A 13,704-nucleotide genomic window follows, 5' to 3' on the forward strand; every position below is an offset into this window, starting at 1 on the left:
GGACATACTTTACTACACCAGTGAACCTGCGGGATTTATTATAGATCTGTTTATCAGTTTTCCCCACAAAGTCCCTTCAGTTTGTTATTGGTACCAACACTGAAGTAGTGGGAGATTGTAGACACTGTAGTCCCCCAAAGCATATAAATTGTCTGATGTTAAAGAATAATCCATTAAATTGTCGTTTAGACATGTTAATCTTTTTTTACTGCAATCTGTATTTGATCCAAATTTTCCTTTTAGGTACCCAGTGGGGGGAAGAACAGCCTAATCAGAGCTAGCAGACATGATTAACTATAAAACCTTCCTCTTAGCAATGATTTTAAATGATCTGAAGTCCCAATACCCTTTTTTTTTTGCTACTATCCAAAATCAGTTTATATTATATTTATAATAAATGTTTTTCATTTTTATCAAATGATACATCATATGAGCAGAGGTGCTCAGGTAAATATATCAACCATTATATAAAGATTTTATATATTTTGTATGGGCTAATGAAGAAAAGGAGATATGTTATTGGATGCTATAGATTTCTTGTAACTGCAGTTCTTTGCCTTGCTGTTCATTTCTTAAATATTTGGAAAACATTTTCAATTTCTCAAAAATGTGATTTTATGTACTTGTAAGGATTTTTTGCCAACGCTGGGGGTAAGTGGTTGTCACTTTACAACTGATGGTAATCATGGGATGTCTGTGGGACACTTCAAGCAACATCTGGTCCATTTAGCTATAAAAAATAAAAGGGGTTTTTGGAGGGCACAATGGAGATGCATACTCCCATGAAAATCAGAATGCTCAATTATTTAACCTTAAGAATGGCTTATGTTACATATCTATTTATATATTTTTTCTTGGAAAGAAATGCAGTGACCTGCTAAATCAAGAACAGCAAGAATAGAAAGTAGTTCAAAGTAGCAAGCAACTATCTTTAAGCGTATTTAGTGCTTGTGAGGGTCATCAGTTATCTTCTGTGGCCCAAAACTGACAACATCTTATTAATCAAGAACAGGCAAAAGTAGGAAAGCAGTTCCATCCAATTTTTTATATTGGTCTATTTTGCTAAAGCAAGAAATGCAATGATGTTTATACATCTTTATTAAACTTATTCATTGCGATGTTGTTACAAATGTATTGATATAAACATGTATTCTGGTGTGGTGGATTATTAAAAGCTGTTTTCAGAACCATGCATATGCAGCTCAAAGATCACATTTGAATAGGTGGACGGGCTACCTTTTGGAGTTACTTGTGGGGTTTGAAGGGTTACCTTGTACCTGGTTACTCGTGTTCCATGGCACAATATTTCAAGAAGTTATTATTTATGTAATTGTCTCTTGGAACAGCAGTCCCCAACCAGTGGTCCGCAAGAAAATTTAGGTGCATCCCCGAGTGGGGTCAGGAGAAGGAGCTCACTCGCGGGGCACACCAGCCAGAGACGCGGACCATGTCCTCCGTACAAATCCTAGGCTCAGGGAAGTGGGTGGGCCGTGTCTCTGGACACAACCCGACCCACTCCCCCATTGCAGGCTCAGATCTGCGATTGGAGAGTGGACGGGGTTATGGGATGATAACGTCACTACTTTTCTTCTTGACATGGAAGTAATCCCATTGATAGACAGATTAGACATACTGTACAAACTCCATGAAACTAGCTTACTGGCCAAGATTTAAACCAGGGACTCTAATTCTTCATTGACCAGGGGGATCCTTTGTGTTTCACATGGGGACCATGTACTGCCATTACTGTGGGCATAACACTCCTGACTGTGTGCCTCTGTGATCTAATCCACACTGAGAGTGGGGGACACAATGAGAATCCTCAAATAGTTGCAAATGTCACAAGGAATATTTGCCCATTACTGCATTATTAGGAAAATTCAATTCTGCTCTATTAAATTTTGCCCTGAAATCAAAGTGGTTTGGTTGGAATAGGGTAATCCAATAACAAAAATCCAAATCTGATGTGTACCTTGATTTGAGAAAAACCCTAATCCCAATTACAAGACCATGATGGTGTGACTTGATGTTGTTCTTGATGGATATGTCCTTGTGTAAAATGAAAAAGTAATTTATAAATGTGGCTACCAATGTAACATCATCATTATAGCCTTGTTAAAGAGAGAAAGCTAAGAGCACAAACTGCTGTGAAGAAATTTCACCATGGCACAGGAGAATCCATCCTTGATTGTCCATCAGATTGTTTTCAACAACCCATTCCGTGACAACTGATGTTTTTCCTTCCAAAAACTACAAATACTATGTAAGTCTTTTTTTTTTTCAGGACCCGGTCTTGCTTTTATCGCCTACCCAAAAGCCGTCACCATGATGCCTTTGGCCCCGTTATGGGCAGCCTTGTTTTTCATGATGCTCATTTTCCTGGGACTTGACAGTCAGGTAAAAAGTGTGAAAGTTTGCTTCTGATTTTGTGATATAATTGTAGTAATACATCTGGTTTAGGTGACTATACTGCAATCCTCTCTAGCTGTACCGATGTTTGTAAATTTGATATATTGTACTATTGCCAAATCTCCACATATGGATTGAGGTCTCTTTAAGATCCTTTATTATTCCACCACTAGAGTCTCTATTTCTGCTATATCAGCCATCGTAAATGATACCAGATGAGAATTAAAGGTTGTGTTTATTTTTTTTAAAAGTTGGGGTTTCTGGCTTTATAGAACACATCTTCCCGGTTGGTTATTAGTCTTGTGTTTATTGTTCCACCAGCAAATCGTTTCATGTTTTTTACAATGATAGCAAGCTTTTTTCATTATTTAGTGCAGGTCCAATTTTTGAACCACTATGGAGCTTTTTACATCTTATTCAAATGAATTGGCTAGATTAACACATTTCATGGTAGCATGCAGCATGATCGTATATATATGCACTGAAGCAATACATATTTGATAATGTTTACTATTTTTTGGTTCCAAGAGCTTACTTTGCTTGGTATTTCTTTGCCATAAGCATAACATATTGAATTGACATTACCCTTATACTTGGAAAGTTATAAAAGTGATTGACCATCGCAAGCACTAAACAGGATTGAAACAATCCCTGAACGTTTTGTTTGAATAATGACATTTGGCCACCCCTGATACTCAGAAAATGTAAATTTGTTATGATATTTATCATCCAATCTTTATGCCTACAGTTCGTATGTGTAGAGAGCTTGGTAACCGCCGTGGTGGACATGTATCCAAAGATTTTCCGAAGAGGTTACAGAAGAGAATTGTTAATTTTAGCGCTTTCCATCGTATCCTACCTTATTGGCCTCATAATGTTAACTGAGGTAAGATAATCCAAAAGGTTTAATTTTTATAGTATTGTTCAGTTTTTTTCTAATTAAACTATTGGTCAGTTGAAAATAACAATATCATGGTCTAAAGATGACAATATACAATAATCCTGATTGTATGATTTTTTTACAGTAATGTTTTCATTACCAAACCAAAACAGTTTAATGTGAGGGTATGTGTAAATTCAATTCTGTAACCAACCGGCATGCTTTTTCACATAGAGGTAAGAATTTACTCAGCTTTTCCTAAGAATAATACATTTTAAATACAATTTGTGAAATATGTAAGTATTGGGTGAAGGTATGTTTAATTGAAAACATGTATCATAGACCACATTTAGTTCTATTAGGTTATAGTATGTTAGGTTAGCTTTAAGGGTTTGGAATTCTGCAGAGACACTCAAACCGCCTGGTCCTCCTATATAAAGGAAAATGGAAAAAAAAAACAGCAGAGGTTGATGAGTGATAACTTGAAAGTGTTTAATCTGTATCTTCCAATACCCTATTAATGATGTTTATATAAAAATAATTTTACAAGAAATATAAAATAATTATGTCGTTTTGTTTATCTTTTTAGGGAGGAATGTACGTCTTTCAGCTTTTTGACTCATATGCAGCCAGTGGAATGTGTCTTCTGTTCGTTGCAATATTTGAATGTATCTGCATAGGTTGGGTTTATGGTGAGTACACATGTTATCTGCAGGAAAATGTATAGAAATACACATGGTATTTCAGTTCTCCTACCTGTATCTTCCTTTATAGTGGGATAAAAATAGCACAAAGGACATCTTTAAAGAGAATGTGAAATAATGCAGTAAGAAGGATTTTTCATTTTTTAGTAAAATCCAAAATATTGCATATTATTAATATTCTTGTATAGTCTTCTATTTGGCCAGCAGGTAAAGTATTATACCATTCTCAGTTACACGGAAGGAACTCAGTAAATCATCTCAGCAGGGAGTCATCCCTTATCCTTTACACAGTTGCAATTAATGTCACATGAAATGATTGTTCATTATCATTTTGAGTAATTGTTTAGGAATGATGGCTGTACCAGCAGGCTGCTCAGCTCTTTCTTCCATGGAGATTTTGGGGGAAGGTTTTAGGAGCCTTTTAATAATGTTTTTTAGGGATCATCAACAGACGATCTAATACAGGAGATCACTACTAGTCTTCTTAAGGACATCTGTGGACATCTGTACATTCTATAGAGATAAAATAAATTATTGCTTTTAGAAGATCCATGTTATCCATCTGTTCATCCATGGTATGTACAAACCCTTGGTCTGATGGTTCATCATGGCAACGAGAGTCTCAAAGCAAGCTGCTTCTGCTGCACTCTGGTTAAATAACCTATAGATTTATTTTTCATATATTAGGTTTGTGTTTGTAAAACAAACCTCTTAACTACAGTAAAGAAATTTGTATCAAACAACAATTTAGAAACACATTAACCTAAAATTAATAAATTCAACTGACACAAATCAATTATAATGTCTAAATTGGGTATGGACTGAGGAAAATGTAAGCATCAGCATACATTGTTTAAAGCTAAATCCAGGTTCAGGAAAAACTTTCCATTGCAGTGGTTCTAACCTGTTTATGTTTAAGGGCAGGTCTTCTTTTCTCATTGAACACACTGGAACGGGCTTTCGGCACCTTTTTTCGACGGATTTTCTGAGTCCGTAAAAGTCTGTAAAGGGAACAGCTGTCAGTGAAAATGCGCATGCGTGCTTCAATACCCAACAGTGGCTGAGCAGCCTAAGTGCTTTGGAAGTGTCGTCATGTGCAGCGTCTGCATTAAATACTATAAATTAAATTTATGTTAAGAACTGAATATATATTTTTTTAAATAAATGATTAACAAGGTGTGAGTTTAGGCACCTTTGTTCTTACAAAAACTGTTAAGGGTAATGTAAAAAAGCACTTTTTTATACTTTCTTCCACACTTCCCTGTAGGCTCCACTTCCTTTGGTCCTGTTCCAAAAATTGATTTAGGCTGTGGTCTTGACAGCACTGACATCATCCCCTACAATGCAAGACTAATAGCCTATTATTGTGGAAGAAAGGTGCCAAGGGCCCATCCACAACCCAGACTGTACAAAGATAAGAGGAGTGCATGTGTGCTGGTGCTTTTTTTACACTCCCACAGTAGTTCCTAATAATGTTTTACCATTGGGGATTTGTAGACAGTATTTTTTCTCACTAGCAAAAGAAAGAAAGAAAGCAACACTAAAATGTTCCTACAATAGTTTCGGGATAGAATAGGAAGAAAGTGCACTATGTGTAAAGATATTCCATGACAAACACCTTTCAATAAATTACACTAATTGTCCTGCTGCAACTATAAACTAATATAAGGTGTCATATAAGATGAACCAACCATTTTAGTATCTTTGTCAATTGGGGAATAACATTATTTTCATTTCCTTTTAAGAGAAAAAGATATATGTGTATGTTCAATAGGTCTCTTATGCTCTTATGCAAATACATTGGAAATGTTTGTCAGTTGGCTACAATAAAAATGATTAAGGATGGTCACAATTTGAGAATATAATTTCATGTCAGACTCTAAGTAGCACGATTTTAAAATCATGATTCAGCAGACCATCAGAAAAGTGCAATTATTTACTAAAATCATAGCACTTTTGAGAACTTCCCATTCATTTTTATGATTGCCACATTTATTTAGTATTTAGCAGACCTGATTGGCACTAGATAATAGCAGGGACCCACACAGAAAAAAGTTGAGATAATGGTGTTCAAGTAGGGTACGTTGACACATTGGGCCTGATTTATAAAAGCTCTCCAAGGCTGCAGAGGATACACTTTCATCAGTGAAGCTGAGTGATCCAACAAACCTGGAAAGGATTTCTTCAAAGTAATTTGCTATTTGCTAGCAAATGTTTTGAATCCTGGACCAGATCCCTTCCATGTTTGCCATTCCAGCCTTGGAGAGTTTTATAAATCAGGCCCATTGGGCCTTTTTTACTTTACTTGGCTCTCCACAACTAGAGAGGATAGACTATCATGGGAGAACCTGGGGGATCCACCATACCTGGAATTGATTTCCCAAAAAGGAAAAAGGTTTTCAGTCCTAGGTCAGAATCAGGTATGATCTCTCAGGGTCACCCATAATAATCTATCTTCTTCAGTCTTGGAGAGCTGTAACCATTCAGACCCAATGTAGGTGAATGGACCACACATTCTACTTCCAGGTATGCAGATCAGTTACTTCTGATTTATCACTTTGTTTTTCACTTTAGGAAGTCTGATCAGCAGGTAATATAAACGTGTTCCCAATTACCTAAAACTGGTGATGAGGTTTCAGATTACTTGCAGATAAAGTAGAGAACAAAGTTCTCTTTTTTCAACTTTATTATAAATAGTGTATCCCTCAGCAAAACTGTTTTCTTTTTTTTTGTTATTTAGTGGAGATGGGTTTAAGTTCTTTAAGTTATAAATGTGGTGAATGATAGATCAGATAACATTGTATAATTGCAATAATATGGCTGCAGTTCAAATATTTATTTTTCAATTGCAGGAAGCAATCGGTTTTATGACAACATTGAAGATATGATTGGTCATCGTCCTTTTGTTCTATTTAAATGGTGTTGGATGGTCTTTACTCCTGGAATTTGTGCTGTAAGTGTAATGTTTAAAACAATAAACTGTGATTAAAAAAGGTTTTTTTTCATGAATAAAAGGAAATCAGTCAGTACAATGTGCTTTTAAAGCAAGCAGGGGTTCAATTTTTTCCCCAACTATACTTTAAGTTTCATTTATAGAAATACATATACTAAAAAACTTTGAAACTATATATAAAAAACTATGAAAAAAACATTAAAAAAAGGGTGCATGTTTCCTCAGATAATACCACCCTTAGGCAATTTTGTTAACATTACTATGTTCAGGAAACTTACAGTTATTTAAAACTCAATAGTTTTCTTCTTAGTCTTAGTCACAAGAGGAAAAGCAACTGGGCAGCCAAAAGTTCAAGAGCAAAACCATTATCCACCACAGAAGCAACCATGTGCACAAAATGGTTCCCAACCACTCCTATTTAGTTAATTGGACTTGGCTTGGATAAAAGTTGATCCTGTGCCAACGGCTGTGATCAATCACATAAAAGGGGTCAGAGTGCTGCTCATAGACTTCACTATATTACACTAACGAACACATTTTTTGTTGAGTTAGATCTTACACTTGTTTTTTACTATTTTTTGGGTGGTGAATCCAGAAATTACCCCAGTTTTTCCTAGCACAGTTTTTACAATAGAGGGTACCCTCCATTTTTGTCAAAAAACATACAAATTTTACATACAATGAAAAGATAATGAAATAATAAGTTGAATGTACTGTTTATTTAAAATTCTTTTGTTCATACAAAGGATTTATTGTTCTTTTGTGACAATTTTTTTTACAGTAAAACATTTGAAAATGAATTAAGGTAAAAATGTATGCCTATAGCTTTTGCTGGAGTGTTCAGTGTTAGGACAATCCCGCCGGATGCTCCAACAATAGTCAGCCATCAAATGTACATCCCATCTACCCTGATATCGTCTTTCCATGACCTTCAAATCTTGGTGGAATCGTTCACCTTGCTCATCACTGACTGCACCAAGGTTTTTCGGGAAGTTAGAAAGATGGCTATGCAGAAAATGCACCTTGATGCTCATATTGCAACCAAACATTTTGTAGCTCTCCAAGAGTTTCTGGACAATTTCTGTGTAATTATTTGCTTGTGTGTTTCCAAGAAAGTCCTTGACAATAGCTTTGAATGATGACCAAGCATTCTTTTTGACTTCTGACATTGTCCTGATGAAATGTTCATCATTGATGAGCTGCTGAATCCATGGACCATCAAACACACGGGCCTTAATTTTTTCAAATGACAAGCTAGGAAATGCCGTAAATTAGGTACTTGAAACAGTTTCGTTCAGTTGGCAAAGCTTTAACAAACTGTTTCATCAGACCAAGTTTCATGTGCAGAGGCGGGAATAAAATATTCTTTCAACAAGTGGCTCATGTAGAATGTTTGGATCTTGGAGGCCAATTCCTTTCCACCAAATGCCTCTCACAAGCTCTGCTGTCCCACATGCACAGATAACAGGGATACTTGGTGTATCCGCGTTCCTGACCAAGAGGGAAGCATACCACTCTAAGGTCATCACAGATGACCCAATTGTGTTCGTGATATTCCAACAACTCAATGACACACTTTATGTCTGCATATTCTTCACAAAGAGAAACTGAATGGCCAATTGGGACTGACCCAAATATATTGCCATTGTGAAGGAGGACACACTTTAAGCTCTACTTTGAGCTATCGATAATTAGTCGCCATTCAGTTGAGTTATAGATTGGAATTCCCAATTCCTCCAATAAACCGGGTATGTTATGGCAATACACAAAGCCACTGTCAGTGCAATTTCTCTGGTTCGAAAGTATGATACCTTAGTTCCTTTTTCAAGAAAGTTTTTCTCACGCAGTCTTGATGCTAAGAGTTCTGAAGCCTTCTTTGTTGTCCCAAATCACATACCAAATCACTCAACTCATGCTGATCAAATCCCTTACGAACAGAGTCCTCTTCAGTTTCAAACTCTTCATCATTTTTGTCAGCTAGTTCATCACCATAATCATGTTCTTCAAGAGAGGGTAGTGTAACGAAAACCGGCACTGGGATTTTATCTGAGTGAGCCACTGTATAGCCGATGGTAGACTAGGATACTCTATGTTACATTTATTTTTCTTGTTATATCCTTAAGTTTTCGCTATACAAAAGTAACAGTCACTGAAATAATCTCCTGGTTCCCGCCAAACCATAGGTATACCAAATGGCATCTTATCACGTGTTCCCTTTGTCCACATTTGTAAACCCTGACACACTGTTTACACAACTTATGAGGGGCCCAAGACTTATCTTGATCACCAAGTTTGCTCTACAAATGTGCTGATGTTCGCCCTTTGACTGAGAATGGTGAAACTGCCACAGATATAACAAAATGAATCAGGGTTGTTTAGGCACTTACAACGAGAAACAGCAGAGCCAGACATGTTCTGAAAGAAAGGAAATACTTGTGTAAGTAGAAAAATAATTTTGCCTACTCACTAGGTAGAGCAGCCCACAACCTCTGACCACACTGTCTTGCATGTAAATGAATAACCTAAACAAATCCACACTACAGTAATCGCATTATTATAAGCGGTAGAGAAAAACCTGACGTGATAGAAGAAAACTAACTGCACTTTTAAAATCAGCATACCTATTTAGTGTAAATAAGCTTAACAATTTAAGTTAACAAAAAATGTTGAGAATTGTTCCCCAGTGTTATCAATGCTTCTGATTCATAATAAATTAATTCGTAATTCATTTAAATAAATAATAAATAACTGATGGGTGGGGGGGGGGGGGGGGGGGGATACACAATGCAGTTTCTTTTCAACTTAATTTGTCATGTAGTCATGTTTTTATGTTTTAATAGAAGAACATATCCATTTGTTCTCTAAGTGTTATGATGTTAGTACTTTTTATTTTATTTTAGAGCATCTTCATATTCTTCTTGGTGAAGTACAAACCTCTGAAGTATAATAATGTATATACTTACCCACCATGGGGTTATGGAATAGGCTGGATGATGGCACTTTCATCAATGGTGTGTATTCCTCTGTGGATAATCGTAAAGGTGTGGAAGACTGAAGGGACCATATCTGAGGTAAAATGATAAAATTTTGTGCATTCTTCTTACATACATTGATCTTCTTCTCTTCTTCTACATACATTGATATAAACGTTCTTTCAATGCAAAGCAAATTTATTATTTCACATAATGTTAATAGTATTTTGTACTAAATCTAGGATTGCAACTATTTGCTTTTGTTATTGGGTGACATAGCCTGTGCAATGAATCATTAAAATCAATAAGCTAAAAAATAAATAAATAAATAAATAAATAATTAGGCTAGGTTCCAGTGTCACGCACGAGAGACACGACCACTAGCAGGCGCTACGGCTTGCACAGAGGTGGTGTGAGCCCTAAGAAGGGCCGAGGCGCAGAGTCTAAGCAGTAACCAGGTCTTCTCCAGAGCCTCTGATGGTGAGGATGTTGCGCCGCTGGTTACTGCCAGGTTGCAGTCCATGATACCAAATCACAAAGCAGAAGAATAGTTGAGGAAGGCCGGGGTCGAGGCAAGCAGCAAGCAAGAGAGGTGAATTAAGCACCAAGTGAACAGGAACTAGCTTAACAGAACTAGGGGCTCGGCACAATGGAGACACATTGCACGAACACAGAGTGCAGTGTGTGACCTAGCTAAATAGCCAGGGCTTGTCAAGAGGCTATTTTCTGATTGGCCAGCGGGTTGGACGGAATTGATAAAGCTTGGAAACAGAGGCACGCTCAGCGTCAGAACTGCCCTCATGCACAGGAGAGAGGCATCAGCTCTTTAGTGATGAAGAGGTAAGTGTGACACCCAGGTTCAAATCTCGGCCAGGACACTATCTGCATGAGTTTGTAGGTCCTTGTGCTTGCATGTGTTTCCTCAAGGTACTTCAGTTTCCTCCCACATCCCAAAAACATGCAGTTAGGGTAATTGGTTGCTCTTAAACAAAAAACTTAGACTGGTATTGACATAAGCCTTTGGTAGAAACTTGAATGTGAGCCCCTTTGAGGGACTAGTGACATGACTATGGACAAACCTTGAATAGAATTTCTAAAAGTCATTTGCTATCTGCTAGCAAATATTTTGAATTCTGGACCAGATCCATTCCAGGTTTGCTGCAGCAACCCAGCTTGGAGAGCCTTGGAGAGCTTTATTGAACCCAATACCCAAATTTTTGATGCCACCACTCTTCTGGGTTGAGTGATTCGTAAAGGTATACACCATAAGTACAGAGTGTCAAGAATCTATTGTCTTAAGGGTTTCACCCTGGCACCTCGTACTCACAGTGTAAAGATGCAGTAAGTGGTGCTAATGTCATCACGCCAGCACCCTATTCTGTGGTAATGAAGTTAGGTTGGATAAAATTCAAGGAGGAAGTAGACCATATAAAAATGTAAGAATATAAAAAAGCAAGGGGTAGGCATTTTCCCAGATAATGGGGGACACTGAGGGGTGAGCCCACAGATGGGTTTTAGCACTATAATTTTTCATGACCTATACAAAATAGACTAAACCTAATATTTGAAAAATCATACAAAAACATTTAACATCAACCATTTTCATTTTTATTTTCTAGTTTTGTAGCCATAAAAATGCTTTGAAACTGCATTTATTTATGTACAACTAACTCAAAGACCACACCTTTTGCAGAGATTCAAAAAGCTGATTTTACCCAACCCAGACTTGAAAATGAGGGGAAAACTCGGAGCTGCTGCCTGTACGAACGCCGTAAACGACTGTGACGCCAAGCTTAAAGGTGATGGAACCATATCGGCCATTACAGAAAAAGAAACTCACTTTTAAAAGGATATTTTATTTTCTGGCTGTTGTTTTGTAAAATAAGAATATGAAAAGGATGAAATATTATTACACAGAAATTAATAGAGGCTCACTTGTTTCGCACAGGATTTAACATGTTTAATTTCAAAGTGCACATTGTATACTGTTTAAAGTGATTTTTAATTATTATATAAGTGACTGATTACAAAAAAAAAGGTATTGTATGGTCTTTTAGTGCCAAGTTTATGTAATATTGTGATACTGGTCAATGTTTTATATAGAGCTTTAGACACATGTATAGTGTGTTGTAAAATTTTTATACTTGGATTTTATGAAGCATGGTGTTTGTATAGAAACTTCTTCTAATCCTCTGTACACAAAGTTGACCATTCCAGCTTTTAATGTATGCCTATAGAAAAGCCTCTTTTCCTATTTTCCTACTTTTATGCCAATATCTTTTTTTAACACCATTCCTTTGAATGCCAATGTTTGTCCTAAACCATCAGTGAAGTTTTGGTTTGCCTAAGTTTAATTAAGAAAACATACTAGATAGTACCCAAAATGTTTTACCCATTTATTTTGGTAATTCTGAAAGCTCCCTACAGCGGCACACATATCTGATAGTTAGAAAAGTACTCTAATTCGAGTAAAAATGGTCAGTGATATGAACTATGTGTTCTGTATTTCCTGAAGTTGGAGGTGTCCAATGTACCCTTGTTTTATACTTTCATTATTGCCATAGTTAAATCGTAAACTAAGATCTTGGAGTCAAGCTATGTCTAAGGTATGTTTCTTTAAGGTCTCTCTAGCAAATTATACATGCAACGCTGTTCTTGTTGTTCTTTCCAAGCTTAACAGGGCCCATTGCAGGACCCATGCATTGCAGGAATGCACAGTATTAATTCATGCAGATGCTTTGCAGCGTACTACAACACGTGTCCAATTTTGTCCTATCTAATGCATTGGTAGCTGATTTAATTGCATAGGCTGGCTATACGCAATGCATGTTATGTTGATACACATCATACCTTAATAGACAAGTTTATACGGGCCCATAAATTCTATGGTTTTCTCTTTGGGAACATTTTGAGCCAGCACAGGGATAATGAAAGAATATTGAAAGTAATTGGTATTTACAGAGTATATTCGGGATAAAAGTTATGGTTGGTATTATTGAAAGAACATATTTAATACCCAGTAAATTATTTGGATGGTTTATAAATGATTTGACCTTTTATTGCTGTTTTTTAATAACTCATTATCTTTTCCCAAAATATACATGAGTTGGAGAAATATAAAGTTGTCTGGCCTAAGAGATGAATAATTATATTGAACGATGAAAGTAATAAGTTATGCTTTCAGACATGATAATTTAATTGAAGTTATTCTTTACCCTGTCATGACCAGAGATCAGCAAACTTCATGAGCTCTCAGTGGTGCTAAGGCCATTATGGGTTCAGAATATATTACATTAAATAGACACATTCAACATTATTTTAAGATTACATGAAATGTTTTTCAGTAATATAAGTTTAGAACAATGTATAATTTTTCATATTATCTAAAAGTAGTGTGCAATGAGATAAGGAAGGCAGTGGAAGTAATTCTATCATTTTATTACATACCCAACCCACTGAGTGCAGCCCACTCAGAATAATACTTTCATTACTCACCAATACAGTGATATTTCCTCTGACAAGGTCCTGTCCAACTTCTCTTAATACTGCATATGTGCACCACAGCTCCATTCATTCCTATTTCAAAAGTCATATTCTCAGTGGTCTTTCTTTGGAGTATGGCTTACCCATGGGGCTCAATAACGTTGTGATGTGAATGCACAAGATAAAGGTGTCTGTCAAGACATTGCTGGTGGAAAAATTGATGGATCGGGGAAGAAGAGTATTATTACCCCGGTAGGTTGCACTCCAGGGGTGGCAGATTATTAAAGAATTACTTCCCTGAGC

At 36.5% G+C, this 13,704-nt stretch overlaps 1 protein-coding gene across 1 annotated transcript in view; it reads left to right on the forward strand.

Annotated features, from left to right (window-relative positions):
• SLC6A11 (solute carrier family 6 member 11) overlaps positions 1-13,698 on the forward strand; it is a gene marked incomplete in the record, with an annotated part of 88,140 nt that extends 74,442 nt beyond the window's left edge. Inside the window, 6 exon segments of the mRNA XM_072420988.1 lie at positions 2,285-2,397; positions 3,158-3,295; positions 3,879-3,981; positions 6,846-6,946; positions 9,847-10,017; positions 11,612-13,698. Of these exon segments, the coding sequence (XP_072277089.1) occupies positions 2,285-2,397; positions 3,158-3,295; positions 3,879-3,981; positions 6,846-6,946; positions 9,847-10,017; positions 11,612-11,764 (779 nt within the window).
• Between the last annotated feature and the right edge of the window lie 6 nt (positions 13,699-13,704).

This window comes from Pyxicephalus adspersus, chromosome 8, assembly GCF_032062135.1.
Source record: "Pyxicephalus adspersus chromosome 8, UCB_Pads_2.0, whole genome shotgun sequence".
NCBI lineage: Eukaryota > Metazoa > Chordata > Amphibia > Anura > Pyxicephalidae > Pyxicephalus > Pyxicephalus adspersus.